Source organism: Onychomys torridus, chromosome 8 (genome assembly GCF_903995425.1).
Source record: "Onychomys torridus chromosome 8, mOncTor1.1, whole genome shotgun sequence".
Taxonomy (NCBI): Eukaryota; Metazoa; Chordata; class Mammalia; order Rodentia; family Cricetidae; genus Onychomys; species Onychomys torridus.
The window spans coordinates 40242766-40262711 of NC_050450.1; the positions used below are offsets into that span (position 1 = coordinate 40242766).

Genomic DNA, 19946 nt, shown 5'->3' on the forward strand with positions numbered 1-19946 from the left:
CAACTTGATACTTTTCAGTCTCTGTATGTCTGAAAGTCATTTAGGCACAAGGCCTACTTAATTTATTTTTGCTGTCACATTTTGGTTCTCCCAAATTATAAAGTGTTCCACACTTGAGTGTATATATATGTATATGTATGTATGTATATATATATATATACATACATATACATATATATACAGTCATCTCTTTTTCCTCTAGATTCTCACTTTCTTAAAATTGTTTTTTAACTGATTCACATCCTGCTTTGTGGCATGAGTTACCTCTTAATTTATGTTTGTCCTCAACCAAACCAGCCTTGAATTGCCTACTTTTAAAATTTGTCTATGTGAGATAAACATTGCATTATTATGCTTAGTTTTTGTATTAGAGATCTCCAGAGAAGCACAACAATAGGATAATAGAATACGATTACAAGAGGAGGGTTATTAGATTGACTTACATCATCACACATTGGAAAGCCAGGGACAACTGGTGGCTCTCAGTCCAGGAAGCTGGAAGCCTCAGCACATGAGACATGATGTAGCTCTAGTCTGAGGCCTGAAAGTCCCGAGGAGCCTCTGGTGCAAGTCTGTACTTAGAGGCTGAAGAATTGAATATCCATAGGGGACAGAAACGGCAAAACCACGTTCACTCTAGGAGGGTGGAGCATGCACTTACCAGCTCCCCACCTCTGCCGCTGTTTGCTCCATCTAATGCCTGCCTGTTGGAGATCCCCCGTGTTCATGGTCAGACTTCTCATGTCACCATCCTGCACACCAATATCTCTAGAAAGAACTTCACTGCACCCAGCTCTGCTTTCTCAGTCTTCTAGACATCACTCTATCAAGTCAGATTGACAACATACTAGCCATCAGCATTTCCCAAAGAAAGGATAAAATGACAAATGATAGAGAAAATCAAAACAGCAGCATAAATTAGTTCAGTATGGCCGTAATTTAAAAATTATCTAGGGCTGGTGAGATGTCTTAGCTGCCAAGCACTTGCTGCCAAGCCTGACAACCTGAGTTTGATTTCTGGGAGCCATATGATGAGAAGAGAGAACGGATTCCCACAGTTGTCTGCTGACCTTCACATACATACTGGGGCATACATGTGTGCACACACATGTACATACACAAAGACAGAGAGAGAGAGATTAGATAAAAATTTGCAACTAGCTAAAGTGTAAATATAAAATATAAGGTATTAATAGATACTGCCACAATTCATCAATTATTAGGACACAAAAATAGAGAACACAGCCAGGTGGTGGTGCACACCTTTAATCCCAGCACTCAGGAGGCAGAGGTAGGCAGAGCTCTGAATTTGAGTCTAGCTTGGTCTACAGAGTGAGTTTCAGGGTAGCCAGAGCTACACAGAGAAATCCTGTCTTGAAAAAACATACAAACAAAACAAAAGGGGGAGAGAGAGAGAGAGAGAGAGAGAGGGAAAATTTGTTAAAAGATACAGGGCAAATACTGAGGAAAGCAGTGTTTTTGTAACTGTGTTAATATCAGAAAAAAAATTTGAGGCCCAAAAGAAACAGCCTTCTGGATTCAGTAGGTAAGGGCGTTTGCTACCAACCTTGCCTAACTGAGTATGAAATGATGGTGGAAATAGAACAGACTGCTGCCAGCTGTCCCCTGACTCCACACAACACACGCACACTCACATACACACACACACACACACACACACACACACACACACACAGAATAAATAAGCATGAAAATTATAAAGAAAAAACTGAGTATACATAAGATGGGCACTATATATGATTAAATGCTAAAAAGGTTTGCACCAACTATCTGCAGCTGTAGCTCAGTGGTAGAGCACATACCCAGCATGCATCAGACTCTGGTTGCATGTCCAACACCACCCAAAAAGGTCTTGTATCTATCAGCTTATTTTCAGAATATATAAAAGACAAATTTAGTGAGCCTAAGGAGAACTTCTGAAGTCTGTTATGGAAACATGAGATTCCTTTCTGTTTGTTTGGTTTGAGGGTCTCTTTACATAGCTCTAGCTGTCCTGGAACTCATTATGTAGCCCAGGCTGACCTCAAACACAGAGATCTGCCTCTGCCTCTGCCAGAGCAAACATCAAAATGAAACAACAAACCAAACAAAAACGTGGATATGGATTTGAGCAATGCAGTGTTTAACTTTGCTATAATGGACATGTAGGAAAATTGTTTATCCAGAAATGAAAAATAACCCGTACACAGGAAATCTTAAATATATTTTCTAAATGTGTCAAGAAATAAATAATAACGAAAATCAGGAAACAAAAAAGGACATTAATGAAAGTAGAATCTTGGGGCTAGAGAGATGGCTCAGTGGTTAAGAGCTCTGGCTGCTTTTCAAGAGGAACCAGGTTCAATTCCCAGCACCCACATGACAGCTCACAACTGTCTGTAACTCTAGTTCCAGAGGATCTGATTCTGGCATACATACTTGCAGGCAAAACATCAATGTCTATAAAGTAGAAAGAAATATTTAAAGGAGAAAAAGAAAGAAAGTCAAATCTCCCTAGGGACAGGAGATCTGTGCTCCTGGGAGGATCTCGGTGGCTTAAAGCAGGACTAACGAGCTGCTGGGCCCAAGGGGCTGCTGCTCAGAAGTAAGCTGGACATGGTGGCCTGTGCCGAACCTCAGCACTTGGGAGGCAGAAGCGGCATCAAGTTCAAGGTCGTCCCCATTGCTGTACAGCGTGTTTGTGACCAATGTGGGGTATGTGAGACCCTGCCTCAGATCAGAACCCAGACAAAAAGCTGATGGTGAATGATAGTTTGAGGGGATATTTCAGAGGCGTTGTATGACACCCCACACTCCCCAGTTCTCAGGAGTATATATTGATTTTGAAACATGAGACAACTGGGGTTGAGGCTTCTTAGAGTGATAACATCCCTCCATTCCCCTTTCACAATCGTGTCCTAGCGGAAATGTAAGTAGGACTTCACAAGGACCAGAGGTGAATCAGATTAAAGAGCCGATGCCCTAAACCACTCCCACCAGACGGACAAGCAGTCTATATTAAGACACCTGTGACCCCCAAAGGGAAAATATAGAGAAAATGCAACAGGTGAACACTGTGGGAGACTCCAGCAAGCAAGTATACAGCCTCAGATAAGACCTAAAAAGCAAGAGAACTAACAACAGAACACATTCCTGCCAGGTTGCGCCTGACAGACAGAGGCATAAAGTGTGAGAGAAGAGAACTGTCAGCCGAGGTTCTACATCCAGTGAGGGGACTTCAAAGATGAGGGAAAGCAACAATTAAAAGCAGAGACAACATGTTACCAGCAGTCTAGCCTTAAGGCAAAAGCTTAAGGGAATTCTTTTTCTTTTTTTCATTTTTGTTGATGTTTGTTATTTTACTTACAATTTAAAAAACTGTGTGTTTGTGTCTGTGTGTGTGAATATATGCCACATGCTGGGGTGCCTGTGAAGGCCAGAAGAGGGCATCAGGTCCTCTGGAGCTGGAGTTAGGTGTCCGGGGTTTCCCAGTGCGGGCTCTGGGAACTTTCACAAGAGCAGCCAGTGCTCTCAACCACTGAGCCATCTCTCCACACACACCCTAATTTTACACGTGTGTGTGTGTGTGTGTGTGTGTAGACTCCTTTGAACATCAGAGGGACAGCTGCAGGAGTTGGCTCTCTCCTTCCACTCAGTGGATTCTATGGGTCAAACACATGCTGGAAGGCTTGGTGGCAAGCTCCTTTGCCTGCTGAGCCATCTTGTCATTCCCTGTAAGGGAATTCTTTAGATCAAAGAAAAATAGTCCCAAATAGGAATGGAAAGTTGGGGAAGAATAGGGAACAAAGGGGGAAAGTGTGAGTAAATATTATGTATAAATAAGAGGGTTTTGAGGGTTTAAAAGTGTGTGGAGATGTGGAAGTATGGCTGAGTGGTAGAATGTCTGTCTGATGTGCATGCGCCCCTGGATCCAGTCTCCAGTGCTGCAAGAATATAAAAATAAAAGAATTGCAATGCTTGACCACAGGAAGACCATGAGGAATGGGTAAATACAGCTAATGTGCTCTAAGCTTTCAGAGTGAGCATATTTATACTAAACCCAGACAAAGGCAACAGGAATAAACACAACTATATTAGTAACCATATGAAATGGGTCAAATACTCCAAGTAATTACCAGGATCATAAATTTATCAGGATAGATAAAAACTGTCCACCCCTGTGCTACTTCTGAAAAAACACTTTACATAAAAGACACTGGAATGTTAGAAATAAAAGATGGAAGAAATCTGGTATCCAACGTAGACCAAGTAGATCTTAAGGCGAGAATGAGACACAAGGGACATGTTATCATCACACCTGTGGCACCTGTCAGAAGAATATATCGATTTCAATCCTAAGTTAGTGTTCAGTGAATAGCATGGTTTCAGAACACAAAATGTAGAAATAGAACTGGAAGGAGACGATGGACCAGTCTACAGTAATAACAGTCAACATGCTTCTCCCAGATACTTATAAAACAGGCACACATGAATCAGTAATGCCATGCAAGGCAGAAATAGCAGATGAACAAGCCCCTTTCAACACAACAGAGCACTGCACACAAGATTAGAATACTATTACTTTTAACTGAATGTGGTGAGTTTATCAAAACTGACAATTAAGCAAACTTCACCAAAGTCTTGAAACATTGAGAATATGTCATCTGGCCACACTAGGACTAAGATAGAAATTAATGATAACTATAAAAAGTGGTTTAACTAGTGCACTTAAAAATAATCCACCTTAGTCTGGGCGGTGGTGGCACACACCTTTAATCCCTGCACTCAGGAGGCTGAGACAGGTGGATCTCTGTGAGTTCGAGGCCAGCCTGGTCTACAGAATGAGATCCAGGACAGGCACCAAAGCTACACAGAGAAACCCTGGCTCCAACGCCCCCCCCAAAAAAAATTTACATGTCCAAAGAGTAGAAATTAGGAAGTGCTTGCAACTCAGTTGAAGATGGGATGGAGATGCACTTTGAGATTTCTTGGAACATTTGCCTGCCTTGCACAAGCTTACCTCTTGGCAGCCAGGAAATGGGGAGTGGGGAACCAGCTTCCCAGGATCCTTTTCAAAAGCACCCCCATTAGTTAATTTCATCAGGTCCTACCTAGTGGGAATCCACACACACTGACTCACCTCCAGCACAGTATGTGAAGACCAAGCCTTTAAGCATATGGGCCTTTGGGGGTGCTTATTGATTCCAAAGCAACCAACCAGTTTGTACTTTAAGAAGCCAGTCAAAAACAGTAAACTAGCTGGGCGGTGGTGGCCCACACCTTTAATCCCAGCACTTGGGAGGCAGAGCCAGGTGGATCTCTGTGAGTTCGAGGCCAGCCTGGTCTACAGAGCGAGATCCAGAACAGGCACCAAAACTACACAGAGAAACTCTTTCTCCGAAAACCAGAAAACAAAACAAAACAAAAACCAAAAAACCCAGTAAACTACAAGAAATCAAACGAGGAAAACAAGATAAAAGTATTCCCAGATGAAGAAAACACGTTTTCCCAAGAACACTTAGGAGCTTTGTTTCCGCCGTGAGGGAGCAACTGTCTGATACTTGGTCTTGCTTGGTGACAAATTGGCCTGAGGAGCATCTGAGTGGAGAGTCAGCCTGAGGCCAGCCTTAGGAGCAGAGGTGAGCCTTAAGCTCACAAAGAGCTGCTACCTAGAGGCAGCTGCTAAACCACAAGTGACCCAAAGAAAGCCTGGGAGTTTGCTGAGGTGAAGTACGGGTGGAAGCTTGGAGAGGCTGAAGTAGCTTGAATCGAGGACACAGAGCACTGACAAAGGGAGAGGTCTGTGGAGAATAAAGAAGGGAGCTTCCACAGCCTGTTTGTGGCAGGACTGCAGACTCCTGACTGGAAGCTTCCTCCTCAGCATTGCCGATCTTCCTTAAAATTGCCCTGCAGTCCAGGTCTCTGCCCCTCCGCATCTCTCTCTCTCTCTCAGCCAAACATGTTCTGTAGTGTGGTGCCTCTATCTGGCACCATGGCTCCCTTCCCAGTTTTCTTACAGGTGTTTCTCCTGGCAAATCTCCTGAATTCCTAATTCTCTCTTTCAATCTATTCCTTAGACTATGTGGGCCAACACAGTGATGCCAAGAAAAAAAAAAATGTTAAGCTAGGATCTGAGACTAGCTGGCACACTTTAGGTTCGGTAGAAAGGACATCATTTTGATTTGTCACATGCACCATAAATAGGTCCTGGCACAAACTGGAGCTCCACAACCAAGTATTTCATAGTTGACGACCTGAAGGGTGTTCTGTTAGGGATTCTCTGTTGGATGCAGTGAGGAAGGCCTGTGAAAGACAGAAGGGGAAGGCAGAACACTACAGGGTAAGAGTTGACGGCTCCCTGAGCTGTGCTGACCCTAGCACAGGGACAGACTGAAAGCTCTTTTGAAGATTTATTTATTTGTGTGGGCGCATGCATGCACGGGTCCACAGAAGCCAGAAGACTGTGTCAGACCCCCTGGGTCTGGAGTTACAGGTGGTTTTGAGCTGCCCAGCATGGGTGCTAGGAACTGAACTCAGGTCCCCTGCAAAGAGCTGCAAGTGTCCTTAAGTGCCAAGTCATCTTTCCAGCCCCAGACTCAGAGTCCTTAAGGAGCTGAGGCTGGAAGTCAAAGCTAGTGGCCTTGGTGTCTTAGGAAGTCTCAACAGAAGAACAGATTCAGCTGTGCAGTAGGGGGTATGTATAATTGTTATGGTTGTAGACCTTCAGGGGCTCTGAATGCCCAGCATACCAGTGGAGGGAAAGCCCAGAACGAAGAAACACAGAATGGGAAGCTAAGTGTAGTGGTGCATGCCTTTAATCCCAGCACTCTGAGGGGCAGAGGAAGGTGGATCTTTTTGAGAGTTCCAGGCTGGTCTGATCTACAAATTGAGTTCCAGGGCAGCCAGGACTGTTACACAGAAAAACCGTGTCCCACTCCACCACCACAAATAAATATAAACTAATTAATTAATTGATTGATTAAATAAATAAATAAATAAATAAATAAATAAATAAATAAATGGAGGAGGAGGAGAAACACAGAATGGGAACATCTGGGCGGATGTGCATAAGGATGCTGGCGCTGGTGCAGCAGCCCTTGGTTCCTGTGGGCTTGTGGAGGTGGCAAAGTTCGTAAGAACTAGCTTGTCCACCTTGCTGGGTGCTGCAGATCTGCTTCAGTTGCTGCCATACTGTGATGTCAGTGACTTAGGTTGAATTGTAATGTAGCTCCGTTGAAACCATCCTGGGCCTGATGAGGAAAGAAAGACAACAGAAGAATTAAGAGAAGTAGCTTGCATGTGGCCAGAGCCAGGGGAACAAGAACCCTTGGAATTAGTTTTAGGGTGTTTAATCAGAGATGAGAATGCACCCTGAGATAAAGACAATTCATTGACTTTGACACATTTTCCCAGAATGTAGGTCATAAGGCAGATCCACCACTGAGGTGGCTCTAAGAAGCTTGGGAAAAGATCTCAACACTCAGGGGAATGGAAAGGCCTGAATTGGCATTTATAAATGGTGGAGGGAGGCATAAGGAGTTGAGTAGGCATGCTAGAATACATGTACTGTGTAAAGCCAGATGCCCAAACAGAGAACTGTTCCACATGAGGGTACAGAAGGCAGCACCCACTCACTGAGGCCATTAAGGAACAGACACAGATGCTTTCCCAGAGAAGACCAACCAAGTCGTACATGTCAGCCTCCTCTGTCCTGGGAGAACTTGGATTTCACACTCATGGGGACAATATAGAGCCTGTGTGTAGCTGTGTCTTGATTGCATGTGGATTCTTACCTGGGGTTCGTAGACTAATTAATCCCTGGATGGGGAATCCCACACCGCCCAGCACTGGACCTCTTCACAGTGAAGGAGGTAGGAGTGCTCTTGATCATGGTGTTCATTGGTACTGTCACATAGAGTCCCACCTAAGGCATCCAGCCTGTGGAATGCTGGGCCAGCCTTTGTACATCAGAGCAAGTACATGACAAAAATGCTGGGCTAGTCTGTGGGCTGTGCATTAAGTCAGAGGTCTTTTAGAGTGCTGGGTCCCCAGCAGGCAGGATACTTGAGTCTGGGAGTCTCGGAATGGAACCAGAAGTAGTTCCACTGACCATCACTCCCAACATTGGGGTTGACACCCCCAATTTAGAGGGCTTTGTGCTCCCAAACCTGTAATCTTGGGCTTTGGAGACTTGGAATTCCTTATCTCCAGAAGGCATGCGCCTGTCAGGTCAGCAAGAATCCCATTTAAAGTTACAGCTGCCAAGCTCTCCTTGTGTCGGGACCAGCCGACAGGAAGAAAGTCACTGTTCTCATGGAGCGAGAGCAGGTTGCTGTGGTCAGCCAGATGAGGCGATCTGCTGTGACATGGACAGGACTGAGTGGTGTGTGTGATGAACCCAAAGTCACTGGCTCTGTGTCTCTTGCTATTACCATACACTTCCGTTAACTGCGAATGAATGCTTGTGGCAGCCTCCAACTGGGAAAATACACTTGCCAAGAGGGGCGGACCACCTAGAAATAGAGGTTTCCACACTATCACATTTGCCCTGAAAGCTACTAAGGACACAGCTGAGTCAGTTCCGTGGGTCATGAGAAGGCTGAGGAACTAGCTGCTGGGATGTCTCTTTCCAGAGTTCCCCTCAGGAAGAGGGTAATGGGAACCATGGACATGCCCCTCTCCACATCTGGAGTAGATGTATTGTGGTGGATATTTGGAGGACTCCAAAATGTATCTCTTGGATGTTAGGGGAGAAGGTTGTTGCCTGATGGCCTCGGCTGCTGCACTCTGCAGTTCATTACTACATTTCCCCGAGGCCACACTGCCTGTGTTCATCGCTGACTGGCTCCTCAGGGATGAGAGGGTTGTCCTCTGGAGAACACAGGATGCCTGTTGGTGTCTTCCACTTGGCCGGCCTTCCTTCCTTCCTTCCTTCCTTCCTTCCTTCCTTCCTTCCTTCCTTCCTTCCTTCCACAAGGGTTGCCTCTGCATTGCAGCCATACCCTTCTGGTTGCCCCTGGCTCCTTTCTCACTGCCTTACTGCAGGTCCTTTGACAAATGTCTGAGGTCAAGTCCTCTTCTTGCCATATGGCTTTTTGTGCACTCAAGCTGACAACTCTGCCGAGGGTGGAATTTACAAAGCCAACCAAAGAATCAAAGACTGACTATGCTTGCCTTGTAAGCATGAGACCCTGAACTGATATCCCCCAACACCCTACATCCAAACGGAACTTTCTAGAGCTAAAAATATAATAGCTTAATACAAAAGAAGAAAGGATGTATCTCCTAAGACTGCAGTAGAAAGCATCCAGATTAAGTAATTAAGAAGACTGAAATGAAATGAACAAAATAAAAGGGAAAGTGAAGTTGGAACAATATTTAGGTAACATACTCTTGAATTGCAGAAAGAAGAGAAAGGGCAGAAAAAATGATGGCTGAAATGTTTCCAAATGTGAGGAAAACTGTCCATCTGTCTATCTGGAGAGATTTAAATTACTAAGAATAAGAGTATTAAAATGAACACAAATCACAAGATATGGAGGCACTCATCTGTGACTATGTCACCCTGAATGTTCCTGATCTCAGAAGCTAAGCGATGTTGACTCTTGAAAATACTTGGTCGGATGAAGGGGATATGCCACACCACAGGAGGCGTGTGGTGAAACACCAGGGCTGACCAGGAGACCTGGTGCATGAAGGGAAACCAGGCCAGACTGTTTACTATGGCGTCTTGAGAAGCAACAGGAGAGATGGGGTGAGATGTTTTAGGATGGCGGTTTGTCTTAAGACAGGGTCTTGCTATGGCTGTGCTGGCTTGGTACTTGATACACAGCCCAGGTTGGCCGTGAACTCATGAGCCTCCTGTGCCAGCCTTGGCTAGAATTGGTTGGTTTGAGTCGTTTTGGTGGATTTGTGGTGAAGCGGTGAAGCGGCTCACTTGCATTGTCTCCTGGCTGGTGGGTGTGGTTACAGTGGTAGAGAATGCTCTGAGTGTAAGAGGCTGGAGAAAAGGTGGATGCTTAGGCTGTGGGTGAGTTGTTTGCCTGTGGCTGGCACAGTTTCACGTGAGGCCTGCACTGTGAGGAATTGCCTCATGCTGGGGCGGGAGTCGGGCAATAGTCCCTTGAAGATAAGAAGACTCCATCTTGTCAAAGCATCAGAAATACAGAAAATATGGGTCTGGAGAGATGGCTCAATGGTTAAGAGCACTGGCTGCTCTTCCAGAGGTCCTGAGTTCAATTCCCAGCAACCATATGGTGGCTCACAACCATCTGTAATAGATATGGCGCCCTCTTCTGGCCTATAGGCAGACATATAGGCAGAACACTGTATCCATAATAAATAAAATAAATCTTAAAAGAAAAAAAACCAGAAAATATAAAGATAGTCTATTGAGATGGTTATGGAGAACATTTAAAGGGGTGGAAAACAGCTTCCAAAATGAGAACATATCTCTGCAAATCATATACCTGATAAGAGACTGGGATCTTCAGAGAACATATGAAGAAATCTACCACTCAACATAATTACTGTGTTAGTTGGTTTTTATTTTGAAGAGGGATCCTCAGTGAGGAGTTTCCTGGATTACAGTGGTCTTGACTGGTGATTGACGTGGGCGGACCCAACCCATAATGGGTGGCACCACCCTTAAGCCAGCTAGTAAACTGTCTTCTTCCGTGATTCCTGTTGCAGGTTCCTGCCTGGGGCTCCGGCTCTGACTTCCCCAGCGATAGGCTGTTTTCAAAAAGGATTAGCTGAAATTGACCCTTCCTTTCCCAAGGTGGTTTTTTGTTTGTTTGTTTGTTTTTGTTTTTTCTTATAGTGTGTATCACAGCTCAGAAAGCAAACTCAATGTATCCATTTTTAAAAATGAGCAAAGGACACTGACCCTATCAGATTAGGGCTCTGACCTTACAACTTCAGTTAGCCTTAATTACTTCAGCAAAAACCCTGTCTGCAAAACCAGTCCACATCTGACAGAAGTGGGAGCGGATGGGTTACAAATCAGCCCATGCAAATTCCTTTGCTCATGCAATAGACATTTATTTTCTCCTAATTCTGGAGGATGGGAATCCATGATCAGTGTCAGCCTGGAAAGGGGCTGGTAAGGGCTTTCCTGGTTTGCAGGGGTTCACTGTTCACTGTGTACTCACTCACATGGCCCTTCCTCAGAGCATGCTCAGAACCTGGAGAAACTGGACTCTTCATATACACTGCAGATGCGTTCTAGAGTGATTCAAGTGTTTTGGAAAAAAAGTCTGCTCAGTTCTCAACTGCTTGCCGAGAAGTCCTGCCCCTGTATATGTCCAGTAGAAGTGTGTGCATCTACAAAGAAACATGAGCTAAACTGTGTCATACCCATGGAATAGCGTAACATTTGCTCATCAAAAGAATAAAGGGGCTGCAAGACGGCTCAGCAGGTAAAGCTGCTTTCTGTCCAAGCCTGGTGACCTGAGTGTGATCCCCAGAGGGAGAGAATCAACTTCATAATTGTCTTCTGATCACCAGATGCATACTGTGATACATGCACCACCCCTCCACATCATATGTGTTTTCACACACACACAATAATGATAATAATAGCATTTCAAGGAATTTACTGATACATGCTACAATATGGAATAACCTCAAAAAAAAAAAAAGTGAAAGGGAGCCAGGTTTGGTAGTGCATATCTTTAATCCCATCACTCAGGAGGCAGAAGCAGGTGGATCTCTGAGTTCGAGGCCAGATTGATCTACATAGTGAGTGAGTCACGGGGCAGGCAAGGCTGCAGAGTGAGACCTTGTCTCAGAAAAAGAAAAAAAAAAAAGGAAGGAAGAAAGAAAGAGAGAAAGTTATAAGAGCTACTTACTTATTATTACAACTCTGTTCATGTGAAGTGTCCAGTTTAGGGAATTGTAGCAGGGCAGAATGCACGTTATCAGTTGTTTTTGGCTCAATATAAATGTGATGTGTGGGGAAACTGATGTTCCAACTATGTAAATGGTTACAGTAGATATAAATGGTTCAGGAAGGAAAAGAATATGATCAAAACAGTAGATAAAAATTTTAAATACATAAATGGTTCAAATACACCAGCAACAAAACCAAAAATTATCCAGTTAAAAAAGAGTACGATTCACTAGTAGTTACACTACGAGAAACATGCTTCTGTGTGAAGATGCATTGTGCTAACGGCAGTCATTGGAGAACTGAAGTGTCTTATCTGACTGAGTCAAGTCCTGGACAAGGAACACAGCGATAGAGATTGGCTGGTGATAAACGAGCCATCCTTAAAATGCAACTATTTCAAAAGCAAATGCGTTGTGAAGAGAGCCTTAAGATGCACAAAGCCACTGCTGGTAGGCGAGTTCATAAACATAACATGTTTCAATCGGTGTTTGGACCACTGAGGCCATGGCCTCACACGTGCTGGAGAAGTGCTCTACCACACAGTGACAACCCGCCCTCTTTTTGTTCCTTTTCTTTTGAAATAGAATCTCCAGCCAGGTGGTGGTGGTGGCGGTGGCAGTGGCGGCGGTGCACGTCTTTAATCCCAGCACTCGGGAAGCAGAGACAGGCAGATCTCTGTGAGTTCAAGGCCAGCCTGGTCTACAGAGCGAGATCCAGGACAGGCTCCAAAACTACACAGAGAAACCCTGTCTCAAAAAAAAAAAAAAAAAAGAATCTCATTAAGTGCCAAGGCTGCCCTTGAACTCAAGCCTCGTCAGTCTTTGAACTCATGCCCCTGCCTCGGCCTCCCAGGTAGCTAGGATTACAGGCCACACACCCTTCAGCGCCCTTTCAAACAAGTGACAGGAAAGTTAGTGGGGACACAAGTGATCTGAACAAACCAGACAGCTCGAGTAACAGATGCTTCTAGAATACTACACCCCAGATAGCCGAAATACACATTAAAAAATATTTCTTACTTTTATTTATATGCACTTTGTATGTCTGTGTACATGTATACTTGCATGAGTGCCCACTGTAGCTGGAAGAGGGCACCAGATCCCTTGGAATTGGACTTGCAGGTGATTGTGAGCCATCTAATGTGGGTGCTGGGAATGAAATCTAGTCTTCTACAAGAATAGCCAGTGTGCTTATCACTGAGACATCTCTCCAGCCCCAAGAACTACACTTTTAAAAGTGCAAATATAACCTTTACTACATGGACCATTGTGCTGGCTAGTTTATGCCAACTTGATACCAGCCTGAGTCATTTTGGAAGAGGGAACCTCAATTGAGAAATGCCCCACCTGATTGCCCTGTGGGACATTTACTTGATTGGTGGTTGGTGTGGTAGAGCTAACATTACTGTGCATAGGGAAACCTCTGGAAGGCAGGCTAAGAAAGCAGGCTGAGCAAGCCAGGAAGAACAAGGCAGTAAGCAACACTTCTCCAGGGCCTCTGTATCAGCTCCTGTCTCCAAGTTCTTGTCCTGACTTCCCTCAGTAATGGACTGTTGCCTGAAAATGTAAACGAAATAAACCCTTTGCTCCTAAGGTTGCTTTTGGGCCTGGTGTTTTATCACAGCAACAGAAACCCTGAACTGAGACAATCAAATATGGAAACATAAAGCAAATCTCAGTACATTTATAAGGATTGCTACCATACAACTGCTTTTAAAGGAATTAGTGAAATAAAGTGGAAGGGAGAGGGCCAACCAGATGGCTCAGCAGGTGAAGGCCCTTGTGGCCATCCTGACCATCTGAGTTCAATCCCTGGAATCCACATGGTGGGTCATCTAGAACACATCTGAGTACATAACTGCACACATACAAAATAAATAAATGTCATTTAAAAAAGAAAGTGTGGGGTGCAAAAGATGGTTCACTGTTTAAGAACACTGGGTGCTCTTCTAGAGGATCCAGATTGGATTGTCAGCTCCCACATGGCAGTTCACAACCCTCCATAAGTTCAGTTCCAGGAAATCCAACACCCTCTTCTGAATTCTGTGAGCTTGAGGCACACATGTGGTGCACAGATATACATGCAAGCAATGTATCCATACACACAAAAATAAAATAAAAAATACTAAAGAAAAAGAAAAAGTGAGAGGGAAAAAAAGAGAGGAGAGATTCAGCAGTATGTGGAATGAGGGGATGTAACTGCAGATTCCAGTCATGAGGACTTGAAGGTGAGCAGGCACTCATGTGGTCCAGACACAATGCAGGCAAAATGCTGTACACGAAGCATGGTGTTAAAAACATAAGGTCACCAGGCGGTGGTGGCGCACACCTTTAATCCCAGCACCCGGGAGGCAGAGGTAGGCGGATCTCTGTTGAGTTTGAGGCTAGCCTGGTCTACAGAGCAAGTTCCAGGACAGGCTCCAAAACTACACAGAGAAGCCATGTCTGGAAAAACAAAGAACAAAACCCAAAAAAATATAAAGGTATCTAGTAAACTTTGTGCCAATAAATTTGACCCCAGATGGGAACAGATTCCTTGGAAAAACAACACTGACAGAAGATTCAGAAAATCCAGGGAAGCCTTGGTCTGCTCTAGAGAGTCTAAAAAGCTCTCCCTCAGGCCAGCGAGGCCGCTCTGGGAGCAAAGTCACTTACCTGCCACTAAGCCAGATGGCCTGCCTTTAGTCCCCAGAGCCCACGTGGTGGAAGGAGAGAACTGACTCCTGCAGGTTGTCTTCTGAGCTCCACTTGTGTGCTGTGGCATGCACGAACACACACACACACACACACACACACACACACACACACACACACACAATAATCTAAAAATAAATGCCTTAAAAATGTTTCTTAGATCCAGACTGTGGTGTCACACTCCTTTAATTCCAGCACTTGAGAGGCAGAGACAGGTAGATCTCTGTGAGTTCAAGGCCAGCCTCGTCTACAGTTCCAGGACAGCCAGAACTGTTACACTGAGAAACCCCGACACTGCAAAAAAAGTTTTTTAGACTAGGCATGGTGGTGCATGCCTTTAACCTGATCACTTACGAGGCAGAGGCAAGCAAATCTCTGGTCTACATAGTGAGTTCTAGGCCAGCCAGGGCTACATAGAGACCCTCTCCTCCCCACAAAGTTTCTAGATATCATTCCTACATCCTTTTTTAAAAATGCTTTCCCATGCTTTTTACAAATTGCCAGTATGAATTTGACCCCATGTGAGAGGATCTACATCTAGCTAACCAGAGGGCCAAAGTTGCTTTTCTTGTCAAGCAATCTTAGCAACTTCACATCAAGGCTGTGCTGATTTACCAAGCCTAGCCGAAAAGTGGACTGTGTATGGCTAGTCACAAGTATTCACTCCTTCCCCTAAAAAGACTGCACATGCCCACCTTCCATCATGTGATTAGCAGAGATGCTTCTGGAACAAGAAATACCTCTATTCCAGCAGGCTGATATTTGGCCCAGTGACTTGCTTGGCCAGTGGTAGGTGGATGAATGTGACAAGTTCCTCATCTGAGCAGCAGTTGTGAAGGTCATGGTGTCTTTTGCCAACTCCTTGCTCTTTATCCTTCGATAGTGGAACCTGAGAACAGCGAGTCCTAGACTGAGGTTGCTCCTTCGGCTTGGATCCTGAACAAACAAACCACAGGCTGAAAGCCATAGCTGCCCTCTGCCCAGAGAAGAGCCACAGCAGATTCCCAGCTGACATGAGAAAGCAGGAATCTCTCTCGTCTTGAGTTACTGCAACTTGAGGGTTATTTGTGTCCACAACACAAAATGGCCAAATATATCCCAGGCTGGCCTGGAACTTAGGATCCTCCTGCCTCAGCCTCCCAAGTGCTAACAGTATAGGCATGTGCTACCACACCCAGTTGCAAAGTAAAACTGATACTGAAAATATCCCTTAAGGTTGGGAGTTTATCTCATTGGTAGAGTGCTTGGCTAACATGTGAGAATCCCTAGGTTCAGTTCCCAGTACTAAATGAAGTGTCCTTTTCTTAAAAAAGAAAAAAAATTGCCGGGCAATGGTGGTGAGAGCCTTTAATCCCAGCACTCAGAGGCAGGCAGATCTCTGTGAATTTGAGGCCAGCCTGGTCTATAGAGGACAGCCAGGGCTGTTATACAGAGAAACCCTGTCTTGAAAAACCAAATACATGAATCAGTCTCTGGGGATCTGGAGAGGAGAGGGGGCTCAGCTAGTCAGAGCATACAGTGCCCCTGCAGAGGACAAGACTGTTTGCCAGCTCCCACACCTGGAGGCTTGTGCTCCTCTGGCCTCCAAGGGCACCTGTATTTGCATGTATACACACAGACACATAATCAAAAGTAAAAATAAATCTTTTAAAAGCAATTATCTGAAAATTTTGTGAAACTTTTGTTACATCTCTTATTTCCATGATAAAAACCCATCAATTAAATGGAGTTCTCTTGGTGAAAGCTCACTCCCTTCCTCTTCTCCCCTTGTTTCTCCATTCTTTCTTACCCATCTCTTACTTTCTCCTTCCCTCTCCATCATCCCTTCCCTCTCCACCATCCCTTCCCTCTCCTGAAATCAAAGGTATGCACCATAACACCTGACTGATTTCATTGACTAACAGCTGCTGTTAGGTTCTGTTAATAAGAAACACATTGATGCCATGAATTTGCCTCTAGGAACAACTTTAGCTTCATCAGACAAAGTTTTTGTTTTGGTTTGGTTTGGCTTGGTTTTTTGAGACAGGGTTTCTATGTGTGGTTTTGGTGCCTGTCCTGGATCTCGCTCTGTAGACCAGGCTGGCCTTTAACTCATAGATATCCACCTAGCTCTGCCTCCCCGAGTGCTGGGATCAAAGGCGTGCACCACCACTGCCCAGCGACAAGGTTTAATATATGTTATTTTCATTGTTACTCAGTGAAAATATTTCCTCGTTTCCGCCACAGTAACTTCTCTGAATCATGTGTTATTTGGAGATTCATTTCCCAATTTTCAGGCACATAGGAACATTTGAAGCTGATATTTATAATTAGAGCATGGTCAGAGACTCTGATCTGGAGTATTTTTATCCTTTGAAATGTATTTTATTTGGTTTAAATACCATATACAGTGAGTGCTTGAACCTAAACTTGAAAAACTCATGCATTCTGGGTGCAGTACCCATTCGACAAGAGTGGAATTGCCTTCTTCCGGGCTCTATGACACTTTTGGTCATTTGACATGTGCTTACTCTAACGGTTTTCAGGGCTGTATGTTAAAAATCCCAAGTGTGATTGTGGGCTTATCTGTTTCTTCTAAAACTTTTTTCACATCTTTAATTTTTTATGTTGTGTCTGTGTGCATATGGAGATCAGAGGACAGCTTGTGCGAGTTCGTGTTCCCCTTCCACTATGTGGGTCCTGGGGATTGAACTTGGGCCATTAGGCTTGGTGGCAAGCACCTTTCTCTACTGATCCATCTTGCCATCCCCGTTTCTTTTAAAGCTTCATTAAGGCTTTCATACTAGGTGCATGAAATTGAGACTTGTCTTCTCTCCTTGTGGAGCTGTCCCTCTTCATTGTGTCTTTGATTTACCAAGGCTTAATATAAATTGCATTTCTATTCTTCAGGCACAGTGAAATGGCTTAGAACTTCTTCACCCATTCCTCTCCCTACTCTGATAACAAATACGTTCAAGTTATGTTTTTCTGAACACCTTTATATCTGTGTCCCTGCTTCCTCACCAGCACTGGCTATTGTTTGCTCCTCTGATGGTAGCTGTGAATGGGTGAGGGTGCTCACTGTGGTTTGCTCCTCTGATGGTGGTGGCTGTGAATGGGTGAGGGCGCTCACGCTCACTGTGGTTTTGAAATGTGTTTATCTTCCTAAACATCATCCATGTTGTGCAGGTACCATACCTTGGTGACCACTTACATATCTTTATTTTAACCTTCATTTTTAAAAAAATGTGGATCTGTGGGCCCAGGGAGAGCATATCTAAGGAGAATACGGTGGAAAGTGATTGAGAGAGACATCCAGTCTGTGTGTGTACATGCACATACATGTGAACAGCACACACAACACACAGACTGTTCTCCTGCTGAACTGATTTGCAACAGGTCTGTGTGTATTTGTGTGGTAGGAAAGGACTCTACACAGAATAACAGTACTAACAAATTAACCATATTATTGACTAACATGGCCATGCTGAGAAAAAAAAAGGCCAATCTTTTTCATTTATTATACTCTAATATATTTTGTGCATGTGTGTGTGTGTGCACATGCATGTGCCTGCACATGAGGAGATCAGAGGACAACATTTTATCTTACTTTGAGTGTGCACATGTGTATGTGTTGTGGAGATGCCCATGTCACAACATTGATGTGGAGGTCAGAGGACAACATTTTATCTTACTTTGAGTGTGCACATGTGTATGTGTTGTGGAGATGCCCATGTCACAACAATGATGTGGAGGTCAGAGGACCACTGGCAGGAGCCAGTTCTCTCCTTCCACAATATGGGTCCTGGGGATGGCACACAGGTCATCAGGCTTGGCAGTGCCTTTACCCACCATGCTATTTAGCTGGCCCAAAAGAGACTAATCTAAGTGAGTTTGGAAAAGAAAATGTTGCCTAGATACTGTAAGGCTAAAAACAAAAAGAATAGTGTGCAACTGTTGTACTCTACTTTGTAAATTTGTTCCACATCCGTATGTGTTAGTAGTTCTGAAATTGCATGTGTGTTCTAGGAAAGGGTTGGGCAAATGTATTATGGAATGAAGTCATGTTTTTATTAGATATAGTGGAAATGTTTTGTGCCAGAAAGCATGAGTAACTAAATAAATTATGCAGGCATATCAAAAGGACACAGAAGCCAACCAGCAGGAGCTCCCAATAGCCAAATGTGGGGCACTAAAATAATCACAGTTACAAGACTGGAGTAGACTGGCTCTCGCATAACAGTGAGTATCTATGAATCCATTCACAAATGGGTGATTTGTGCAGAGGCAATGTGAGAAGGCATCTGTAACTTTATCAAAGTGAGCATGCTTAGAAAAGGGTAAACTAAGGGCTTAAGAGATGCCCATTGGTTAAGAACTCTCCTCTTGCAGAGGACCTGAGTGTACCTGTGACCCCTCATCATGCATGAGGGCACAATAGACATACATGTAAATAAAAATAAAACATGATAAAACATTGGACAATGTGCAGCAAGGAGAGCAGCATTATAGCAGTATTTCCCTGGTGTTCTTGCCACAAAGTAAGTGACTTGACTCTAAATATGAGAAAGTATCAGGGGTAATGATGGTGGCCTGTAACACTCAAAGATCAAGGTCATGACTTTGTTTTGTCTGTTTGTTTGTTTGTTTGTTTGTTTGTTTGTTTGTTTTTTTTGAGACAGGGTTTCTCTGTGTAGCTTTGGCGCCTTTCCTGGAACTCACTCTGTAGCTTAGGCTGGCCTCAAACTCACAGAGCTCCGGCTGCCTCTGCCTCCCGAGAAGACCATCACTGTTAAGGAAAGACTGAAGAGAAATCCAGGACTAGGGTTATGACTCAGTGGAATGCTTGCCTGACATGCATGAGGCCTTGGCGTTTGGATGCCCAACACTCCATAAGCCCAGGATATACACCATCACCCGAGCACTCAGGAGGTAGAAGCAGGAGGATCAGAAGTTCAAGGTCGTCCTTGGCCACTTTCAGGCCTGCCTGGGCTACAAAAGACCCAATCCTAAGAGAGGAAGGGAGGGAGGGAAGAAGAGGGGAGGAGGGAAGGAAAGGCACATTTATATTAATCACTGCAGGAAAAAGTAGTTCAATATCTATTTCTGGTTAAAAGAAAAAAAAGAAAGCTCATGAATCTGAAAAGGGATCTACACTGAAACCCACTGAAATACGGGACATCTATCAAGGGATCAGCAAGAAGAGAAGGGTTCCTTGAGCATCCTCCTTCCTTCTTCAATAGGAACTCAATGTCAAAAAGGTGTCAGCATCTCACAGGGCATGTTAATAAAACCCAGCAGTTTGTGTGGGGATCTGGACTATTTTAGAACTCATACAGAACAGCCAAGGACTGAGAGCTGCCAGCATCTCATAAAAACCA

The 19946-nt window shown here is 44.3% G+C and overlaps 1 protein-coding gene across 5 annotated transcripts in view; it reads left to right on the forward strand.

The window, feature by feature from the left end:
• Positions 1 to 19946, forward strand: part of Cdkl3 (cyclin dependent kinase like 3) — an 86633-nt gene that overhangs the window by 46427 nt on the left and 20260 nt on the right. For 3 of the 5 annotated variants that reach the window (XM_036194489.1, XM_036194488.1, XM_036194492.1), the window contains one exon: positions 18698 to 18807. The exons of the other annotated variants lie outside the window; for them this stretch is intronic. In XM_036194489.1, coding sequence (XP_036050382.1) covers positions 18698 to 18766 — 69 coding nt within the window. In that variant the 3' untranslated portion in view covers positions 18767 to 18807. The remainder of the gene's footprint in view (positions 1 to 18697; positions 18808 to 19946) is intronic. 5 annotated transcript variants of the gene reach the window in all.